This window comes from Neolamprologus multifasciatus, chromosome 16 (assembly GCF_963576455.1).
Source record: "Neolamprologus multifasciatus chromosome 16, fNeoMul1.2, whole genome shotgun sequence".
In the NCBI taxonomy this organism is placed as follows: domain Eukaryota; kingdom Metazoa; phylum Chordata; class Actinopteri; order Cichliformes; family Cichlidae; genus Neolamprologus; species Neolamprologus multifasciatus.
This window is the reverse complement of record NC_140454.1, coordinates 35,011,114-35,033,372: the sequence shown is the minus strand read 5'-3', so window position 1 is coordinate 35,033,372 and position 22,259 is coordinate 35,011,114. Positions and strand designations below refer to the sequence as shown.

At 44.8% G+C, this 22,259-nt stretch overlaps 1 protein-coding gene across 11 annotated transcripts in view; it reads left to right on the top strand.

Moving 5' to 3' along the window:
* Positions 1–18,505, top strand: part of LOC146501191 (titin-like) — a 171,660-nt gene extending 153,155 nt beyond the window's left edge. For all 11 annotated transcript variants that reach the window (XM_085135574.1, XM_085135573.1, XM_085135571.1 and 8 more), the window contains 21 exons: positions 100–399; positions 1,432–1,737; positions 1,851–2,153; positions 2,318–2,599; positions 2,683–3,276; positions 3,417–3,704; positions 3,862–4,161; positions 4,250–4,552; positions 4,675–4,977; positions 5,069–5,653; positions 5,737–6,039; positions 6,440–6,739; positions 7,027–7,602; positions 7,860–8,165; positions 8,261–8,866; positions 8,999–14,103; positions 14,214–14,370; positions 15,641–16,131; positions 16,218–16,371; positions 16,583–16,903; positions 17,151–18,505. In XM_085135574.1, coding sequence (XP_084991700.1) covers positions 100–399; positions 1,432–1,737; positions 1,851–2,153; positions 2,318–2,599; positions 2,683–3,276; positions 3,417–3,704; positions 3,862–4,161; positions 4,250–4,552; positions 4,675–4,977; positions 5,069–5,653; positions 5,737–6,039; positions 6,440–6,739; positions 7,027–7,602; positions 7,860–8,165; positions 8,261–8,866; positions 8,999–14,103; positions 14,214–14,370; positions 15,641–16,131; positions 16,218–16,371; positions 16,583–16,903; positions 17,151–17,443 — 12,176 coding nt within the window. In that variant the 3' untranslated portion in view covers positions 17,444–18,505. The remainder of the gene's footprint in view (positions 1–99; positions 400–1,431; positions 1,738–1,850; positions 2,154–2,317; positions 2,600–2,682; positions 3,277–3,416; positions 3,705–3,861; positions 4,162–4,249; positions 4,553–4,674; positions 4,978–5,068; positions 5,654–5,736; positions 6,040–6,439; positions 6,740–7,026; positions 7,603–7,859; positions 8,166–8,260; positions 8,867–8,998; positions 14,104–14,213; positions 14,371–15,640; positions 16,132–16,217; positions 16,372–16,582; positions 16,904–17,150) is intronic.
* The last annotated feature ends 3,754 nt before the right edge of the window (positions 18,506–22,259 follow it).

Below are 22,259 nucleotides of genomic sequence, written 5' to 3'. Positions count from 1 at the left end.
TTTTTAACCATTTATTTTAATGCATTCACAAATTACACTGGACGTGTTAATTTTGAACATCCTAGCATCTAAGCATTCGTACATCTGGTTTTCTTTCAGACACACCTGGAGTTTGTGAGGGCAGCATTGAGATCAGTAAGATAACAGAGGAATCCTGCACTCTGAGCTGGAAGCCTCCTCTTGAAGATGGTGGTGATGACGTCTCTCACTACATTGTGGAGAGGCGTGACACAAACAGACTTAACTGGGTAATAATGCATGCCGAATGCAAGGAACTGACCTGCAACATCACCGGGCTGATGAAAAACACAGAGTACCTGTTCAGGGTGCGGGGAGTCAACAAGTACGGTCCTGGAGTCTATGTCCAGTCAGAGCCCATGGTCGCCAGAAACACCTTTAGTAAGTATAACAGCCACATCCTTATGAAACAATACCTAGTTAGTTACTGACATCATCGTACAATCCGAGCGCTGCTTTTTTAAATGTTACACAAAAAACTACAAGAGAAACCCACAAGTACTGGTAGTAGGTCACATACAGAAGACATTACATTTTTATAAGTATTCACAATACCTTACTTTTAATCTACAACACCAATACACATTCATTTCAAGTTTTCAATCAGACTGGTGATCGGTAACCAGATTTTCTTTGTTTGACAAAGACTATCTGTAATACATTTCCTAATTCCTTCACCCACATTAGGTCTGTTTCAGATTTCCAGAATTGAACAGTGTGGGTCAGAAAATGCCCCGGCATCAGAAAGTGTGAGATACAGATGCTGTTAAACATTTGGCAAACAAGGCGAGAAGTAATTTAATCTCATATAGTGGGAAAAATACAGTCTGTGAACACTGAATTACATTAGAGTATGCTGACCATTCAAGGTGATAGTTTTGGTATTTTTCAAACTTTTATTCACACTTCACCTCCCAGTCTACCCAGAATACGTCTGAAAATGCACCATTCAAGTTTTGTTGGATGGTGTGAAGTTAAAAACCCAGCTTCTTAAAGAAGGACAGTAAATGTCCCGAGAGTTTCAGGAGCTGTGTGATGTTTTTGCTGTGCAGTGGAGTCCTAAACAACTATGCCTATGTTGTAACAGGGTGCAGGCTTAAATGTCCACTGTAGTTGTTGGAAAGCACTGAGGAATGCTGAACTGATAACTGAAAAATGTTGAGATACTAGATAGTGCAATCATTTTTATGGTATTAATGCATCCCACCACTGAAAGAGGCAAGTCAGTTTCATTTTCCTGTCCCAGAAGTATTTCTTTTTTCTTATGCTAAACAAAAGTAAATGGAGATACAGAAGCTGTCAGGTTTGTGCCTCCATATAATCAAAAGGTTTTTGATGTATTTTGATTTGCAACAATAGTTACTCTAGATTCTTTGTAAATTAACTCTGCATCACCTGTCATCTCTCCTGCAGCTGTGCCATCTCCTCCTGGTGCTCCAGAGATCCTGGCATCAGGAAAGGACTTTGCCACCATTGAGTGGCTGAAACCAGAGAGCGATGGAGGTAGCCCATTAATCCATTACTTAGTTGAGAGACGTGAGAGAAAGAGTGCTCGCTGGGTGAAGGTGAACAGGGATGGTGCTCACTTAGACACCATGCTGAAGGTGTCCAGTTTGACTGAAGGCAACATCTACCAGTTCAGAGTGACGGCCATCAACAAGGCTGGAGAAAGTGAGCCCAGCGAGGTTTCTCTATATGTTGTCTGCAGAGTGCCAACATGTAAGTCGAGTTTGTTCAGTAACAAAAACTTCCACATTTTTATCCATTTATATTTAATTATCAGTGAATGCTTCATGATATCTCTACTATATCTTTTTATGATGTTCCTTCAGGTACCCCTGCTCCTCCTTCTATTCCTCGTATCACTGACACACACGCTGACAGCATCAGCCTGGCCTGGTCCCGACCCGTAGAGGATGGAGGAGCTGATGTGATTGGCTATATTCTAGAGATGAAGGAAGTGGGAGCAGAAGAATGGAAGAAGGCCCATGAAAAGACCCTGCGTACCACAGAGTATGTAGTAACCGGACTTTCGGCAGGCAAGAAGTACTGCTTCAGAGTGGCCGGCATTAACATTAATGGTACAGGAGACTTCAGTGACCCATGTGCTGAGACCGAGCCAGTGGAGAGAATTGGTAAGTAAAACTTTCGAAGAGCATAAACTTAAATGCATTTGCATTTGATTTTGTTGTGGCATTTCTTCTTCCACTACAGTTTATTTGCAAGTCTTTCCAGATATGGTAACTTTGACATTACTTTATCACCAAGATTACAAACCTGTCATTGTCACCTCACACAGAAACTCCTGACTTCGAGCTCCACGATGACCTTAAGAAGACTATCTGCTTGCGGGCCAGTGGCTCCCTTCGCTTATTTGTTCGTGTCACTGGTCGTCCTGCTCCTACAATAACATGGAGCAAGCCTGGTGTTGACCTCCACAACAGAGGCTTCATTGAGGTCACCAGCACTTCCACCACTCTCATTATTGACAAAGTCAACCGCTACGATGCTGGCAGGTACACTCTGGTGGCAGAGAACTCTGCCGGGAAACAGGAAGTCAGCATTTTGGTCAAGGTTTATGGTAGGTTGAATGGATTTTTTTTTAAATGTGTTACAGAAACTTTTATGAACTGGCCTTTTGACTAAAATATGTGCTTTTTTTAGATACTCCTGGACCAACTGGGCCAATCAAAATGAAGGAACTGACCAAGGAGTCTGCAACCATCTCTTGGGATGCTCCAACTGTGGATGGCGGTGCTCCTGTCAACAACTACATCATTGAGAGGCGTGAAGCGTCCATGAGAGCCTACAAGACAGTCACAGCCAAGTGCAGTAAAACATCTTACAAGATCGATGGCCTGATGGAGGGCATGATGTATTATTTCCGTGTTCTCCCTGAGAACATCTATGGTATTGGAGAGCCCTGTGAGACACCAGATGTCATCCTGGTTTGCGAGGTGCCTCTGCCACCACAAAAATTGGAAGTGATCGATGTCACCAAGAGCACTGTCACCCTGGGCTGGGAGAAACCGGAACATGATGGTGGCAGCAGACTGATAGGTTATGTCATTGAAGCCTGCAAGTTTGGTACCGACAAATGGATGAAGGTGGCTACATTGAAGCTCACAGACTTTGAGCACACCATTGAGAAGCTGAATGAGAAGGAGCAGTACTTGTTCAGAATCAGAGCCATCAACAGCCGAGGAGCCAGTGAACCCAAAGAACTTGTTGCAGCTGTCACTGTACAGGAACAGAGAGGTAACAAACAAAACCAACTTGTACTACTTGCAGTTAAAAATGTTTTTACAGCTTAAGGCAAAGCAAAATTGACAAAAACTCACAAAGTTGTTGTTCAGTTCACACTTTTTCCTAACTATATTTTAATCTCTCCCTTCCAGTAATGCCAGTAGTGGACTTCTCTGGTATTCCTCAGAAGGTTGTCAATGTGCTGGCTGGCAAGACCCTGGATCTGGACCTGCCTGTCATCGGCAGACCTCCTCCTGTTTGCTCATGGTACTTTGGTGACAACAAGATAAAAATCACAGACCGTGTCAAGATCAAGAGTACTGGCAAGTTCACCAAACTGACGATGTCTGACACCACCATCGATGACACTGGTGACTACACCCTGGAGGTGAAGAATGCTGTTGGTGTCATCACTGAGTTCATCAAAGTCGTCATTCTCTGTAAGAAACCAACCCTGATTTAGTATTGCTTATATTTTTGCTACCAAGTCAAGTTTAGCTATTTCTGTATTGGCAGTGGTATAGGTAATATTAACATGTAGCTTTACGTACATTCAGGTGAGTGTAACGTTTAATTTTATGAAACTTTATTTACTAGCTAAACCTGATGAGCCAAAGGGACCCATCAGGTTTGACGAGATTGATGCCACCACCGTCACTTGCAGTTGGGATCCTCCAATCAGAGATGGTGGAGCTCCCATCAGTGGCTATGTGGTGGAGCAGCGTGATGCCCACAGACCTGGTTGGGTGCCTGTCTCTGACTCTGTCAGCCGACCAATGTTTAAATTTGATAACCTGATCGAGGGAGATGAGTATGTCTTCCGTGCAGCTGCTGTGAATCGTTACGGCACTGGAGAATTCCTGCAGTCTGAGATTGTCACCTGCAGAAGCATGAAGAGTAAGACCGCTATCATTCCTTTAAATATTATATCTGGTTGATACATATGATGGTAACAGTGGTAACATGTTTTCCCTTCCCTCGTCAGATGTTCCTGGACCACCTGGCCGTCCAGTTGTTTTCGATGTTTCTCGTGATGGTATGACTGTGGCTTGGGAGCCGCCAGATGAGGATGGTGGCCTTGAAGTTTCTGGTTACATCATTGAACGGAAAGAAGTCAGGGCTGATAGATGGGTGCGTGCCAACAAGAACCCTGTAACCATGACTAGATACCGGTCTACTGAGCTGATCGAGGGTCTTGAGTACGAACACAGAATCACTGCCATCAATGCCAGAGGACTTAGCAAGCCAAGTCTGCCATCTAAACCGGCAGTGGCAACAGATCCCATTGGTAAGACAACATTTTGATATAAATCTAGAATTTTAGACATATGTGTGTGACATGACTCTTGACATTGAAAGTCACAAAAGAGCAACAGACTACATACTGATATTGTTCTGTTCCCCAACCAGATCCACCTGGCTGTCCTCAGAATCCAAGGATCACTGATACCACAAAGTCCTCTGTGTCACTGGCTTGGAGTCCTCCTGATGATGAGGGAGACGCTAGGGTAGATGGTTACCTGATTGAGATGCAGAAGGTGGGCACTATGGCCTGGATCAAATGCAACACCACACCATCTCTAATTTGTGAGTACACACTGACCAACATGCCACAAGGAGAGCAGTTCAAATTCCGTGTGATGGCCTGCAATGCTGGTGGCTCTGGAGAGCCCGCTGAAGTGCCTGGAACAGTTACTGTGACTGAGATGCTTGGTAAGAACAAACAGACTTTCTCCAAGATGACGTGTGTACAACTAAAACTAGTACAGAATAAGACCTAACTTTTGGTATCAATATTTTCCAGAATCTCCTGAATATGACCTGGAGCTGAAATACAAAGATCTGTACGTGGTCCGCTACGGAGGAGTGCTTAGATTATCTGTACCCATTAAAGGTAAACCTCAGCCAACCTGCAAGTGGTCAAAGGATGGCGGTTTAGTGTCTGCCAGGGCTATGATTGCCTCCACTGAAGATGCCAGTGAGCTTGTAATCAAGGGAGCTGAGAGGAGTGACTCTGGTGTCTATGATCTCCTGCTGGAGAATAAGGTTGGCAAGAAGAAAGTCCAAATCAAGGTGAAGGTCATTGGCAGACCAAGTGCTCCAGAGGGACCAATAGTCTTTGAGGAGATTCAGGCCAACTCTGTCAGGCTCTCCTGGAAGGCACCTATTGATGACGGTGGCTCAGAAATCCTTGGTTATATTGTGGAAAGACGTGAGGCAACCAGAAATGCCTGGTATACTGTAGACTGTAGAGTGACTGAAACTCAGTTGCTTGTTAAGGGCCTGAAGGAGGGAAAAGAGTATCACTTCAAGGTCACAGCTGAAAACGCATTTGGTATCAGTGCATCCCTGAAGTCTGAACAGCCACTGGTACCCATGACTCCTCTCTGTAAGTATTCCTTGTTTTGTTTTTTCAAACCCTTCAGGCTTGTATTCAGAAACAATTTAAAAATTCCCCATCTTTCAAATCAGGTTCCCCTGAGCCTTCAACTACCCCACCAGAGATTATGGATGTCACCAAGAGCTCAGTGGCACTTGCATGGTCCAGACCAAAGGATGATGGAGGATCTGCTATCACTGGTTACTTTGTTGAGTACAAGGTGGTGTCTGCTGAAACATGGTCCCGTCATGAGGCCAAGATAACCTCCACCATGTTTACTCTACCTGGACTCACCCCAGATACGGACTACCAGTTCCGCATTGTTGCTGTCAATGACATAGGCGAGAGTGAGGCAGGTCCTGTGTCGGACCCAGTCACATGCAAAGATCCATTCGGTGAGTCTCATGTCCTTAAAAGTTTTTGTTAGGTCTGGGGTTTGTTTCTGCCACATGCAAATTTTCAGAAACTAGAAGTGGGTAACTTTCGTCTGGAATTTCACACATTTTGGCATTACATTTTTTTTGTGAAACCTTTTGCATTTAGGTATTCCCAATAAGCACACATTTTAGAAGCATGAGGGGACCTTAAACTAACATAAACCCTACCACTAACCCGTGATTGGTCTTTGGCAACCAATGTTAGAAGTGAAATGCACTAGGTCGCTGAGGGATTTTAAACAGATGTGTTTAAATTACATTACATTACAATCTTATGTAATCTTATGTAATCACTCTCTCGCTGTGTTTTAAAAAGAGAAAAAACATTAAATAGGCTTACCCTTTTCTCTCCTTTCAGACAAGCCCAGTCAACCAGGTGAAATTGACACAGTGAACGTGAGTAACAACTTCATCACAATCCACTGGCAAGCTCCGGAGTGTGATGGTGGAAAGGAGGTCCTGGGCTATTGGGTGGAATACAGGAAGTCCACAGAGAGCACCTGGAAAAAGTGTAACAAGGAGAGACTTAAGGAAAAGGAGTTCACGGCATGTGGACTAGCTGAGGCCACAGAATATGAATTCAGGGTGTTTGCTGAGAATGAGACGGGAATGAGCAGGCCTCGTAGGACTGCCACATGTATCAAAACCAAGCTGACTTGTGAGTACCTCAGAATATATTTATTATTAAATTTATATTTATTTACAGGGATAATACCTAGAAACATTCCTATTTGGCAACTAGTGATATACCACTATATACAACGTATGCACACTGGTACAGACCATATCCATGGGTATGGTTATAAGTTATAATGTTATAATTCAATACAATACTATTACAAAAAAAATAAACAGTATGAAAAAGACATATTTAGACGGACTTACCATATATAGAGTATGCTCTTTGTTTTTTTATAAATATGCTTCTTTGTTTTGTATTTCCAGCTGAAACTAAACCAAGCCTGAGAAAAGAAATGGATGAAGTAACTGCCAAACTTGGCCAGCCTGCAGTTATGAAGTGCCAGATTATTGGAAGACCTGTTCCTGAAATAAAGTGGTATCATGCAGGCAAGGAAATTATCGAGTCTCGCAAGTACGAGATGAGCTCTGACGGCCGCAACCACTCCCTGTCAATTATGACTGACCAGCAGGAAGATGAAGGCGAATACACCTGCAAGGCCATCAATGACGCTGGAGAAGCAGAGACCACAGGCACGTTGGTTTTGGAGGCGGCGCCATCATTCCACCCTGACTACCCACTGAAGGAAGTCCATTTTGCTGGCCTTGGAACTACTCTGCGTATCCATGCTGTTTACATTGGCCGTCCTGAGCCAAAGATCATGTGGCTGCATGGGGCAAAGACTCTGGAAAACACAGAAGACATAAGCATTGAGACCACTGAGCACTACACACATCTGGTCATCAAGAACGTGCAGCGCAGAGTCCATGGAGGCAAATACAGAATAAGACTGCACAACCACTTTGGCCGAGCTGACACCGCATTCAGTGTTGAAATCTACGGTATGTTCTATGTTAATTACCTCCAGAAATTCAATTCAGTTTTATTCACACAGCACCAAATCACAACAACAGTCGCCTCAAGGTGCTTTATATTGTAGGGTAGACCCTACAGTAATACATACATAGAAAAACCCAACAATTGTATGACCCCCTACAAGCAAGCACTTTGGCGACAGTGGGAAGGAAAGTGCAGCAATGCATACATTTGTAAGCGTGAAATTATCCAATTTGTAAATATATCATACCTCTATTCCTAGACAAACCTGATATACCTCAGGGTCCCATTGTTCTGGATGCCCTGCTGAAGAACTCAGTGATCATCAGCTGGAAGCCTCCCAAAGATGACGGTGGCTGCATGATTACAAACTATATTGTGGAGAAGCGTGAGGACAGGGAGGGCTCAGAGTGGGAACTGGTGTCGTCATCCATCAATGGCACATCCTGCCGTGTGCCCAACCTCATCGAGAGTGCTGGATACTTCTTCCGGGTCTATGCCCAGAATCGCTATGGCAACAGCGAGCCACTGGAGCTAACTTGCCCGATCCTCATCAAGAGTCAGCTGGGTATGTTTAATAAAAGGCAATATTTCACAATGGGTCATATATACAGAGATGAGAAATACTGACAGTGGTTTCATAAATATATATTCCTTTCACAGAGAGACCATCGCCACCGCTATCACCAGTTGTTTCTGGAATTACTAAGGATTCCTGCGTGGTTTCCTGGAAACCTCCTCTCAGTGATGGTGGATCCAAGATCAAGAGCTACTACCTGGAGAAGAAGAACAAAAAGGACAAGCGGGAATGGACTGAATGGACTCCAGTGACCACAGATGAAATCAAACAAACAGTCTTTTCTGTGAAGCGCCTGACTGAGGGTGTTGAGTACATCTTCCGTGTCAAATGCGAGAATCTTGGAGGGCAAAGTGACTATAGCGAGGAGACCACTCCCATCATTCCAGCCGCAGCTGTCGAGATCCGTGCTCCTGCCTTTAAGGAGGAGCTGAGGAACATGAGTGTCAAGTACAAGAGCAATGCTACCCTTGTCTGTAAGATTACAGGACAGCCCAAGCCTGTAATTAAATGGTTCAGACGAGGAAAAGAGGTCCATTCTGATGGAAAGAAGATCAAGATCCAGGAGTTTAAGGGAGGTTACCACCAGCTGGTCATCACAGAGGCTGACGAGGAAGACTCCACTGTTTACCAGATTAGGGCCACCAACCAGGGAGGCTCCATCTGTGCCACTGTCTCTCTGGATGTTGAAGGTAAGCTCTAAAATGCTATCTTACACAAAGAAATAACTATGAAATGTAAAAAACAAAAAACTATGTAATTATAAGAGCTATTTAGATTCATATATATCATGAAATATCAAACAACTTTTTCCTGAATTCTAGTTCCTGCCAAGATCAACCTGCCAAAGAATCTGAAGGACAAGGAAGCCATCCCTGCCCTGCGTGGAGAGGTGGTTAATATCAAGATTCCTTTCAGTGGAAAACCAGATCCTGTCATCACATGGCAAAAAGGACAAGATCTAATTGACAGCAATGGACACTACCAGGTCATTGTCACCAGATCATTCACTTCTTTGGTGTTTCCCAATGGAGTGGAGAAGAAGGACGCTGGTTTTTACATCGTCTGTGCCAAGAACAGATTTGGCATTGACCAGCAAACAGTTGAGCTGGATGTAGCTGATGTGCCTGATCCTCCACGTGGTGTCAAAGCCAGTGATGTCTCGAGAGACTCTGTGACACTGAACTGGGTGGCACCAGCAAATGATGGTGGCAGTAAGGTCATCAGCTATATCATTGAGAAGTGCCCCACCACAGCTGAGAGGTGGCAGCGTGTTGCCCAGTCCCGTGACACCCATTACACAGTTACCGATCTGTTTGGCGGAACGAGCTATCAGTTCAGAATTATTGCTGAAAACAAGTTTGGACAGAGTGCCCCATCTGAGTCAAGCGGACCTGTCATGACAAAAGAGGACAAATCCCGAGTTCTGCTCTATGACAGGGAGGTTGATGATACAGGATATGTCCCCAGGAGCAAGGCTCCACACTCTGATGCCAAGAATCTGCACAACAAATTTGCCATTGCAGAGGAATTGGGCAGAGGGCAGTTCGCCATTGTCCACCGCTGTGTTGAAATTAGCTCTGAAAAGACTTACATGGCTAAATTTGTCAAAGTGAGAGGTGCTGATCAGACATTAGTAAAGAAAGAAATTGCAACACTGAATTTGGCCAGACATGCCAATTACCTTCTCCTCCACGAGTCCTTCGACAGCCCGGAGGAGCTGGTGATGATCTATGATTTCATCTCAGGTGTTGACATATTTGAGCGCCTCAGTATAGCAGAGTTTGAACTTAATGAGCGTGAAATTGTTAACTACATCAGGCAAGTCTGCTCAGCTCTTGAGTTCCTTCACACTCAGAGTTATGGACACTTTGATATCAGACCTGAGAATATTATATACACTGCTAGAACCAGCTCGAATGTGAAGATTATTGAGCTGGGACAGTCCAGACACCTGACTCCTGGAGACCAAATCAAGATTCAATATACCACAGCAGAGTATGCTGCCCCTGAGATCCACCAGTGTGACATGGTTAGCACAGTCACTGACATGTGGTCGGTTGGTGTTCTCGCCTATGTGCTTCTCAGTGGCCTTAATCCATTCACAGCTGAAACCAACCAACAGACGATCGACAACATTTCCAGTGCAGCCTACAGCTATGATGATGAATCCTTCAAGCAAGTCAGTGTCGAAGCACTAGACTTCACAGACCGCTTAATGACAAAGGAGCGTAAGCATCGGATGACTGCAGCTGAGGCACTGGCACATCCTTGGCTCACCAAACCTGCAGAGGAGATCAGTGCCAGAGCAATCCCAACTGGCAGGCACAAGAGATACTGCCAGACGATGGTGAAGAAAGAGTGGAACACTGTTGTCTCTGGTGCCCGTGTGGCTAGCGGGGGTTCCATTAGGTCTCAGCGTGGCGTCTTTGTTGCTAAGGTGAAAATTGCACCATTTGAACATGGTCCTCTTGCAGGGCAGATTGGCCACGCAGTGGTGAATGAGGGTGACAACGTGAAGTTCATTTGCAACATTGACAACTATGATAGCACTACTGAAGTAACATGGTACTGTGGTGTCAAGCAACTTGAAGCTAGTGACAAGTATGAAATTGAATATGAAGATGGTCTGGCAGTAATCACCATCAATAAGCTCACAAGAGCAGATGATGGCACGTACAGATGCAAGGTTGTAAATGAGTATGGTGAGGACAGTGCCTACGCGGAGCTGTTTATCAGCAGTGTTAGGTCTTACCGCGATTTCTTCACTGCCCGTGTGGTTAAGAGAACAAAGCGCAGAGTAGATACTGCCAGAATGCTTCAGAAGCCACCAGAGTTTACACTTCCTCTGGTCAACCATACAGCTTATATGGGTGAGGATGTGCGCTTTGGTGTTACCATTACTGTGCACCCTGAACCTCGTGTCATCTGGCACAAATCTGGACAAAAGCTTATCCCTGGACATGATGACAAGAAATACACTTTCATCAGTGACAAGGGCTTGTACCAGCTGATTATCCACAATGTGGAGACCGAAGATGATGCAGAGTACAGTGTTGTGGCCCGTAACAGGTATGGAGATGACAGCTGCAAGGCTCGTCTCACTGTTGTTCCTCGACCTAAACCAGCAGATCTCACCCTGAGGCCCATGTTTAAACGTGTGCTTGCAAATATCGATTGTAAGGAGGGCCAGAACATACGTTTTGAGATCAGAGTATCTGGTCGTCCATCACTGAAATGGGAGAAGGATGGCACGCCTTTAGCCTTTGGACCATCCATCGAGGTTGTCCACGAGGGCCTGGATTATTACATTCTTCATGTGAAGGACACTCTTCCTGAGGATTCTGGTGTGTACAGAGTTACTGCTACCAACTCTGCTGGATCCGCCAGTTGCCAGGCCACACTGAAAGTGGAGCGCACCACTCATGTAAAGAAGGAATATGAGCCCAGTGAAAAGGAGAAGCAAAAGATTGCCGGAAAGGAAGAATTAGACAAAAAAGTTAGGCTCTCTCAGATTTTGGCTGGCACTGTTGTCACCCCTCTACCACCTGCAGCAGTAGAAGCTGTCAGGGAAGCCGCCACCATGTTTAAACCTGCTGTTACAACTAAGAAGGGTGAGAAGACTGAAGCTGAGATACAGAAAGAGCAAGAGGAGAGGAAGAAGAGAGCAGATGAGAAGAGACTGCGTATGCCCTATGTTGTCCCCACACCTCGTATCGTTAACCCAGCTGTTCTTGAAGAAGATGTAGAAATAAAACACTTCAAACCTCTGTCTGACATGAAATGGTATAAGAAATTGCGGGATCAGTATGAATTCCCTGAGCCAATGGAGAAAATCCCACAGAAAAGGATGAAGCGTATCCGTCTGTCCCGGTGGGAGCAGTTCTATGAGGTACCAATCAGGATTAAGGACCAATATAAGCCAAAGTGGCGCTTTACATCTATGACTCAGGATGACTTGGAGACTGTGAGGCCAGCAAGGCATCGCACTCCTTCTCCTGAGATGGAGACCTACCACAGAATCAGGAGGAGGTCTCTAGGTGACCTGTCAGATGAGGAGCTGCTGCTTCCTGTGAATGAGTATCTGTCCATGAAGAGAACTGAGGAGGAGAGGCTTCGTCTGGAGGAAGAACTGGAGCTTGGCTACTCCGCTTCTCCACCTAGCCTTAGTCCAGTTCGCTTTGAGTTGTCTGCCCTGCGTCCCTCGTCTCCTAGAAGGGTCTACGGTGAAGATGAAGAGGAAGAAGAAGTTCACAGATATGATTCCTACAGAATTCCATCCAAATATGAGGCTGGCCCAAGTTTCGTTGATCTCCGCCAGCGTCATGACAAAACAACTTATAAACCTCCAAGGCAAAAGCAGAGGGTGTATGAAGAAAGAGAGGACCAGGAGCTGCTGCGGCCACACACGACTGCTCAGAGAATCACCTCTTACAAGAGTGAACTCAAACGAATGGAGTTTGAGGAGAAGACACGAATCTCACAAAAGGAAAGCACTGTTGCTGTTTCAAGAATCTCTGAAGTCACAGAATCTGAGCACCTGACAGCTTTTACCTCAGAATATATCCCTAAACCAATCAAAAAGCTCCCAGAGCCCGTGAGGAAAAGATCCCCTACCCCAGAAAAGGCTGTCAAGACAGATGTGACACTCCCTAAGGTTGACTTCATGTCCAGGTATGAGGAGAGAAAGCAGGCTCTGAGATCAGAGAGAAGATCTGTAGAGAGAAAGGTTGAGGTGGTGACACAAGCACCCTTCAGCCTTGACCATCCCCCACGCATTACTGTCAGGATGCGATCTCATCGTGTACCTTATTGGTCCAACACAAGATTTACCCTGAATATCCAGGCCAAACCTGAACCTGAGGTCAAGTGGTTCCACAATGGAAAACAAATCCATTTGAGCAGCAAATATACCATGACCAACATCAGTGGAGTCCTGACTCTCCAGATCATCAACTGTATGACTGAAGATTCTGGCACTTACCGTGTGGTTTGCAAGAATGCCAAAGGAGAGACTTCTGACTATGCCACACTAGATGTAGCAGATGAATACGCTGCCTTCTCTTCACTTCGCAAAGATGAGGAGCCTCCATCTGCCCATCTGCCAGAGATGACCAAAACAGAGGTATATCACGTCTCATCCTCTAAAACATTAGTAACGGAAGCTGTAACTGAGACTGTGAAGGAGACCACTACTGTTGTTGAGAAGCCAAAGGAGAAGCCCAGTGTCCCTGCCAAAATTCTGACTAAGCCACAGTCCCTCACTTTAGAGGAGGGACACACTGCCAGATTTGAATGTGATGTGGATGGTGAACCAGCACCTTCTATAAGCTGGCTGCGTGAAGGAGCAGTTGTTGCTCCCTCTGCCCGACACCACATTGTGTCTACTCAGTACAACTCCTCCTTTGAGATCTCCTCTGTTGAGACGTCAGATGAAGGCAGCTACACTCTCTTAGTCGAAAACGCTGGAGGCAAACAAGAAGCCCATTTCACCCTGACCATCCGGAAGTCTGAGTCAAAGGAGAAAGTGGTTGCCCCTCCCAGAGTAACTTCTCCAGAAGCTAAATCCCCTCTTGCAAAGTCCCCTGAACCGGTCAAATCTCCCCAGAGGGTGAAATCCCCTGAGCCAGTCAAGTCACCACAGAGAGTGAAGTCTCCAGTCTCACCAAAATCCCCAACACCCAAATCTCCAACACCAAAATCCCCAACCCCAAAATCTCCTACTCCCAAATCCACAGTCACATCTCAGAAGGAAGAAGCGATTTCTCCAATCAAGCCAAAGAGAGTGATGTCACCGCCTCTCGGAAAGAAGCCGTCCTTCTCTGTTGGGCTGAGTGACATCACAGCGTACTCTGATTCTGTTGTGAAGCTGTCAGTAAAGTTGACAGGAGAGCCCACACCTACAATCTCGTGGATGAAGGATGGAAAGGTAACCTAATCAAACTTGAACTATTCCAGAATTAGTTTTTAATAATATTTGAGGGAAATGCATCATATTTACCTTATTTAGAAATCCAGTCATATTTTCTGTATGGGCAGGTTTTGTCTCAAGGTGGAAAGTATGAATTATTTGAGGATTCTGGCTCCGCTCATCTCGAGATCTATGAAGTGGAGGCCTCTGATAGTGGGGTGTACAAGTGCACTGCTACAAACAGCGCCGGAGCAGTTTCAACTATGTGTACTGTCAGTGTACAAGGTAAGTCTACACCTGATGTGTACACCTACAAATGTTTAAACCAGAGGTGTCAAAATTACGTCTGCATTTCAGTGAAATTGGAGCAGAACTTTTAAAAATTAGGAGCTGGGTAAAGTGATACCCATTTTTATTTTCAGCCATTTTCCATTGTGGTGGACAAAAGGTCCACATGCGTGTTCTCCCATTTAACTCCAAAGAGTCGTGCTGACAGATTTCTTTCTTTATCACAGCAGCTTTTTCGTTATCATGTGGAGCTGTGTGTAAAATGAGTTTGACACGCCTAGTTTAAACTCTTTCCTAGGGATGGGTATCGTTTAGGTTTTATCCGATACCGGTGCCAAACCGGTACTTTTGAAATGGTGCCGGTGCTTAAATGGTGCCCAAACCGGTGCTTAAAGAATGGAAAACACAAAATTGGTCCAAAAACCTCTCATGTTCAGCTGTTTTTTTGTAAAAAGATAACAATGTTAGTCTTTTCTGCAGCTATGGGGCATATATGGTATCACTCTTGGCTGGAAGCAGCTTAAACAATGGAAAAAACACAAACTTTGTCCAAAAACCTCTCATGTTTAGCTGTTTTCCACTTTTTCTTCGGTCATTTTAGCCTTTTTGGCCAGGGTGAAGGGAGTATCTGCCATCAAACAAGAAGACAGCCGCATGTAGCTATGATGGTGTTTGCTAGTTCACGTTACATGCATTAATTTAATAACGCGGTTAGCTTACTCAACGTAAATTACACACGAACAACATTAAGCTACTCACGCAGAGAAGAACGGCTGCTGCTGCCATCATCATTTCTGCTACACTGGCAGGGCTAGGTTCATCGGATTTAAAGTGTGACCTCCTTTGACAGTATCAGCTTAAAGCACTTGTTGCAGCTGCTGAGTTTGCATCTTTTGCTGTGAAGTACAGCCAGACTTTGACCGCTTCGTCTTGGGCATTTTTAATCTGTAGCTCTGCTCTAAAAGAACGTACGTACCTGGACCCGCCTACTATCCTCGAAACGTAAAATGATTGGCTAGAATCTAAAGTGTATCATTCCATACCAGTTGGTGGCGGTAATGCACCTTTCAGTTGTTTGCCAACCGCCAATACAAATGTAAGGAAGAAGAAAGTGTATCACAGCTCAGGAAAATAAAGCACCGAAATGTGCGCTGCTTTTCGGTCTGGTTACTACCGTTTATGTCAGAACCGGTGCCATGATGGCACCGGATACCGGTACCCATCCCTACTCTTTCCTGACATAATGTCTTTCTTACGTCTTTTCTAGGCTCAAAGAGCTCCAAAACAAAAGCTGAAATCTCTGAGGAAGTTGTAAAAAGAGAAATGATCCATGAAGAAATCTCGTCTTCTGTAAGGGAGGTGAAGACCTCCCACAGCCAGATGTCGATCACAGAGGGCCAGTCTCTGACACTGAGGGCGAGCGTCCCTGGTGCCTCTGACGTCAGATGGATCCTAAACGGGGTTGAACTGACCAACTCGGAGCAGTACAGATATGGAGTATCTGGAAGTGACCACACCCTAACCATCGGGACGGTGACTGAGCATGAGCAGGGGATCCTCACGTGTGAGGCGCAAACACAGCGAGGACTGGTCCGGTGTCAGTTTAACACCACGGTCACCACCAAGCGATCAGACGCGCCTCATTTTCTGGTGCAGCCCAGGTCCCAGAATGTTAATGAAGGACAAAATGTGAAATTCATGTGTGAAATTGCAGGAGAGCCTTCTCCTGAAGTGGAGTGGTTGAAAGACAACATGATTGTGAGTGTTTTCTTCAGAAGATTTATGGAAAATCAGTCAGTTGAATTAGTCTTTAAGCCAATTCTAAATTACTTAACTGTTTGCAGATATCTGTCACATCAAACTTGAAACTGAGCCGCTCTAAGAATGTGTATACTCTGGAGATACGTGAAGCCACAGTTGCAGACAGTGGGAAATACACAATAAAGGCCAAAAATCAGTTTGGACAGTGCTCTGCAACTGCGTCCCTCAACGTCCTCAGTAAGTTACCGCCGCTGCATTTCAGCCACCGTGTCACAGTGTGTTTAATTAGCTTGTATGCTAATGAGTCTTGGACTGCACCAAAGCCACTATTTAGTGGAAATCCAAGGCACTTGAGCATCCTCCGCTTACACTCAGTGTACGCAAATGGTTTGCAGTAACTGTGCACATTGTGATATGAGCCATGTGCTTGTCATCTGCATCCTTACAGCTCTTTTTGAAGAACCAACAAAAATTATAATCGCAGAACAAAGAGCTTCTACTGACACTGCAGCGAGCATGCAGAAAAGATTCATGGCCTCCTCGGTTCACATGGAAGCAGCTTCCATGCAGGCCAGCAGTGTCAGCAGCAGCTCCCGCTCTGCTGCTGCCGGGTTTTCATTTGAGAGCATGTCAGCGACTAGCATGTCAGCCACGATGGCCGAGTCGGTGGTTTCCATGAGCTCCAGGAGCACGATGATGGAAATGTCTGCTCATGCGCATGCCGAGTCCTCGTCCTCACTGAAGGCCCTCACCACGGGGATTAAAAGAGGTGAGACGACTTTCAAAATGTGCATGTAAACTCAGACAGCAGGACCCGAATGAGCAACTGTAATGGTGAAAGCATTGTGGCACTTCTCCTTTCCTCCTCTCACTGTTATCATCAGCTTATGATTCAAATATCTGCACTGATATGTTTGCAACAACATACGAGGGAAGACAAACACATGGTTGTCACCAGCAGCTGTTCTCACACAGCCTTTGACCGTAACAGAGTCTTCATCTCTCTTCTCTAACAGGCACTCCACCAAAGGTCGAAGCTCTTCCAGAGGACGTGTGCGCAGAGCCGGGGAAGTCTCTAACCGTAGTGGGGATGTTCTCCGGAGACCCCACACCCTCTGTCAAGTGGGTCCGCTCAGGTCGGACGCTCCCCAATGGGGATGAGCGATACCACGTGGAGAATACCACTGACCTCTCCACCCTCGTGATCTCTGCAGTGAAGGAGGCTGATGCCGGAGCGTACACCCTCAGACTGTCCAACGAGCTCGGCTCCGACTCTGCAACCGTCAACATTCGCATTCGGTCCATGTAAAAAGGAAGACAAAGTCAATTCACGTCCCCCGTTTCCCTCATCCAGAACCTCTTTATTTAGTGACGCAGCACCAATAATCCTACTTGATAAAGATCTGGATTTCTGTTCTTGTAAATATGAACTATTTTTGACATTCATTTATGCCAAACTAGACTAAAGTCTAAAGTTGTTATAAAATGTGCCATATTGGACAGTTATGACTTAGGATTTTTGACAGACGTTTCTGTGACATGTACATAATGTATATAGCCGAATTTAACGGTTATGGGAAATGTATGCATTGTTATTTATGACAATATAATATTAACTGAAACAAAAGAACGAATGTTTGAACAGGAGAAAGTTTCCGCTGGAACGAATACCCTGTGAAACCAAGAAACTAAAATCTGTGCCTCAACGGTAAGTTGAAGTCTTTAAGATTGCCTCGGCAGGTAGAGAGGTTCCCTGCTGACGTTATAAATCAGAAACAGAAGGACAACGTTTTTTATTTTATTTTATTGTTTTTTGGACGCGCTCCTGAGCGTGGGATATTACCGTTTCATATGAATTGTACCGTGAGCGTAAGACCCCGAGTGCTGTTTTCATTACCCTCGTGTAAGCAGCGCAAAACGGCCTTGCGCTCAGACCGACTGCGTCGTACCAACACAATTTGATGACCGGCTCCGAGTGTGAGCGGCCTGCACTCGGAGCGTTAAGATCATTTTAATGAAGAGCGCTGCTTCTGGCGCAGGACGGCCGGCCTGGCTTTGGAAAACAGAACATCTCCTGGCCAAATAAGTGAAGAGAAAGTCAGAGCCGGCTCTTCTGTGCAGAAGCAGCGCCGTCTCTCGGAGGACAGTTAGCAACATGCTTTGTGTGTGTGAGTGTTTGTAGCTTTTAGTCGTTTCACCGTGTCAGTAGTCAGGGTCTCCTTCGTTCGCCACAGGGACTTCATGTCCCGTGAAGAGAAAGCAGTTAAGTCTCGCCCTGCACTTTGAGTTCATTGATCTGTTGATGTAGAATTGTTTCCTCCTCCTTGAGATTTGTGCATTACTGATTTAATAAAGCATGATTTCAGCACTACACACACGCTTGTCTGGATTTATTGTGTGGAGATGATAACGCTTCAATTGCTGCTGCGCCATGATGGAGCATTTTCACAGTGATCTGAGGATTTCCTCCCGATTTTGGATTGAAACATCAGGTGGATTGAAACATGATAATTCAGTGAAGTTAATGGAACTGTGCTCTATTTAATGACTTTTATATAGTTTGTTATTCAGTGGCCCGTTGCTTGTTGTTTGTCACATACAGAAAACAAACCTTCATGTCAGTGTGGTTTTGTAATATCTAACTGTCAGAATAAAGTAACTCCTGGATATCAGGGCGAGTTACGAGCGGTTTACATGTTGACACGACCAGGACCAGACTGATGAGTCTCCGTGGGAAATATGAATGTGAATGTGGGATTAGACTAAATCCAGTTAAACAAATAACCTAATGATCTCGCCCAGGACCCCACGCCCCGGAGCCAGGCTCTAGAGGGACTCCTCAGATACACCTGCAGGAGGAGCCATACAGGTCTGATGTTCCAATGTAGAGACGTGGACCATCACCTCTCATCGCCTTCTTTTAATGGGCTAACACAGTCCACTGTTAGCTTCAGCTGCACACAGCCTCTACAGGTCTTCCTCAGTGGGCCCATCTTCATCATCTGCCACAGTTCCATCCATTTCATTTGTCACTCTTTTTCTGAAGGGCCAATCCCACCTGTAAGGGGAGTTTCCTCAAAGACGTGATTGGGCCAGCTTGGTGTGAGTCTAGAGGGTCTCAAACTCGCGGCCCGTATCACCCCTACTTGTGGGCCGTACATTGACATGAAAAAATATAACGCAGTTTGATGTTTGAAGTGACTTTTTTTGTTAGGTTGGATTTGTTTGTTGTTGAGTGCAATGTTAAAATAAGTTATTTAAAAAAACCAAAAATGATTGAATACGAAGGCAACATGAGCAGAGAGCACAAACATGCTGAGGGATTGGCTGTGTTAGCTCAGTGAGAGTCACAACTAATGTGTACACTTATGTCTGCGCTTTTATTTTGTTAAATATGAACACAATGATAACAGAAGTGCTGCCAGGTGTTCATTTGGTGGTTCAATGAAAGGCTTCAGTTTGTTAAGAGGGAGGGTAAAAAAGTGTGTGTTTTTATACAATATTTGAAATTTAAAAAACCAAACATTTTAGGAAATCTTTGTGGGTGTTTACTTGTTTTGTTTTGTTTGTACTACGTGAACACTAAAGTGGCCGTCCAATGAGACGACAGTGCCATACGGCGCCAACTTAAGAAAACACCAGCAGTAAGAAAAACGTTGCAAAAGCACACAAAACACAACGGAAATAGGAAAAAACAGAAGTGTTTCTGGGGAGACAATAACCCGACGGACCAGTTACAGGAACCAAAATATGGTAAGAATTGAAAGAAGTGGAGGATCTATCGGTTTTGTGAGGAAAGAAAAGATGAGCGGTAATTGACTATGTGCACGTTAGCATATGCTACTTCCGGTGCGGAAACTCCTGTGGGGAGCTTTGTTTCCGGTGTCCTATTCGCGCCCTGTTTACGGTCCAAAATAAGTTAAGCAAATAAATAAATAAAGCGGCGATTTACATTTCTATAGATGTCTCGGGCATTTACCCAATATATCTGTAAATGATGTTCATCGACTTGTCGATATTTTTCCCCCACGCCTCAGGGCAAAAGAGAAAAGGGATTCAAATGTTATATTTCTCAGCTGTCCCTCGTTTATCGCGGGTGTTATGTTCTAAAAATAACCAGCGATAGGTGAACTCAAGTAGCCACTTTTATTTTTTGACGGTGCAAAACGTTTCGTGTACATCGTGGACATACAGCACTGCACTTCAGAGTCACACTGCTAGCGATAGATGCAGCGATTCTGTACTGTACAGGAGAGACGGAGGAGATCGTCTGCAGCGATCAGGACGCAGGACGTAAAAAAGCATGCAAACTTGCACTAAAAAATCTGCGAAACAGCGAGGTGAAAGGTGAACCGCGTTATAGCGAGGGACCGCTGTAAATTTGAAGGTAAGTCACAACATACCCTTCGTAAATACTAATGTATAGAAACCCTTACCAGCAATCATTCATTTTTTGTGTGGCTTTTTTTCACGGTTTGTTAACATGCTGTGTAGGTGTGTACTTGACTAGCTGATATCGACATAACGGGGAAACATCTGGTTTGACTATTGTTCACCTGTAGTTTGAATGCTGAACATTTGCCTGTTTAAATCATGAGACCAGTCACTATACAGAGATGTGCTTCTGAATGTGGACGATGCTGCTGCAGTTCTGCTTGTGTTGAGTGATGTAAACAACTGATCGATCTAAACTCTTTAAACGTCAAAATTGATCATTAGATTTTTATGACACAACAGTGGTGAGTGTTCCCACCTTCTCCTCTTTGTAACTTAACGCGATCGTTCCGTTTTCGAGTTTTGGACATCAATTTTGGAGTATATCTTCGCAGTAGCGATTGACCGCAAAGTAAAGCTACCGGAAATGTACAACCCCACATCCGGTCTCAAACCAGGAAGTTAGCATTTTCTCGTGCACAGGGTCAATAGTGTTAGCCTGACTATTAGCCTAAAAATCCGTCATCAGTATGATATGAATCATGATAAAACACGCCTACCGTGTTTTGGGTTCCTGCAACTGGTCCGTCGGGTTATTGTCTCCCCAGAAACACTTGTGTTTTCTCCTATTTCTGTTTTCCTTTTTCCGTTGTGTTTTGTGTACTTTTGCAGTGTTTTTCTTATTGCTGATGTTTTTTTTAAGTTGCAGTCTGTTTGGCCTCTCAGGGCCACCGTAGTGCCAGCAGTGGCCCACAGCTCATTTCAGTTTGAGAGCCCTGCTTTAGAGGAACACCTGAGCACAGGTTCAGGTGTGGACCTTTGATTAAAAGGTAAAAAGAAGCATTTAATAAGCTATCTGTTTGATTTAAATATATATCTGCTGTTTAGATCTAATCGTCGTTTCTTGTATTAAATATCGTCATGTTTGTGATTTAATGTTTGTTTCACTCCTGTTGGAGAGCTAACATGCTAACAGTGCTATGCTAACCTTCAGCATTTCTGAAAACATTTCACCTCAAGAGCATCACAAGAGTGCAGAAATGATTGTCTGGTTCTCTGATCAGGTGACCTAGTTTGAACCTTCCTGCTCAGCTAAACTGATTAAACCCTTCAGGTTCAGTCACAAGTCCGGTGTGAGCTCTGAATGAGTCCATTAGAGTCTATTAGAAGCAACAACAACAGATTTCAGTGTCTTCATTTTCTGCTTCTTAATCCTTTACTCCATCACATTTCAGGGGGAACTACCTTTTCCTGCTTTACATCATGTAAGTGACAGCGATGTTAAACTCAGGATTTTATTTTGTAATATTGATCATTGAAACTTCTGCGGATGAGATTCTGGGGAACGAGTCTTCTCCACTTCTCTTTCTTCAGTAAACAGATTAACTGTTAGAGCCCACCGTCACATAGAACATGTTCTGCCCGGTGGTGTAGGGTCCTGATTACTCCAGGTTTGTGTTCCAGAGGGTGATGGGAGTCAAACAGGAGGTACTGGTCCGTGTGTGTGGGCTTCCGGTAAACTTCGATGTTGAGGTTGCCATTCTCTTCAATGTGCACAGCGCAGTCCAGGAAAGGCAAACAGTCATCCTTCGTGTCTTCCCTGGTGAACTTGATGTTTTTATCCACAGCGTTGATGTGCGCAGTGAAGGATTCCACTTCCTGTGTCTTGATTTTGACCCAGGTGTCGTCTA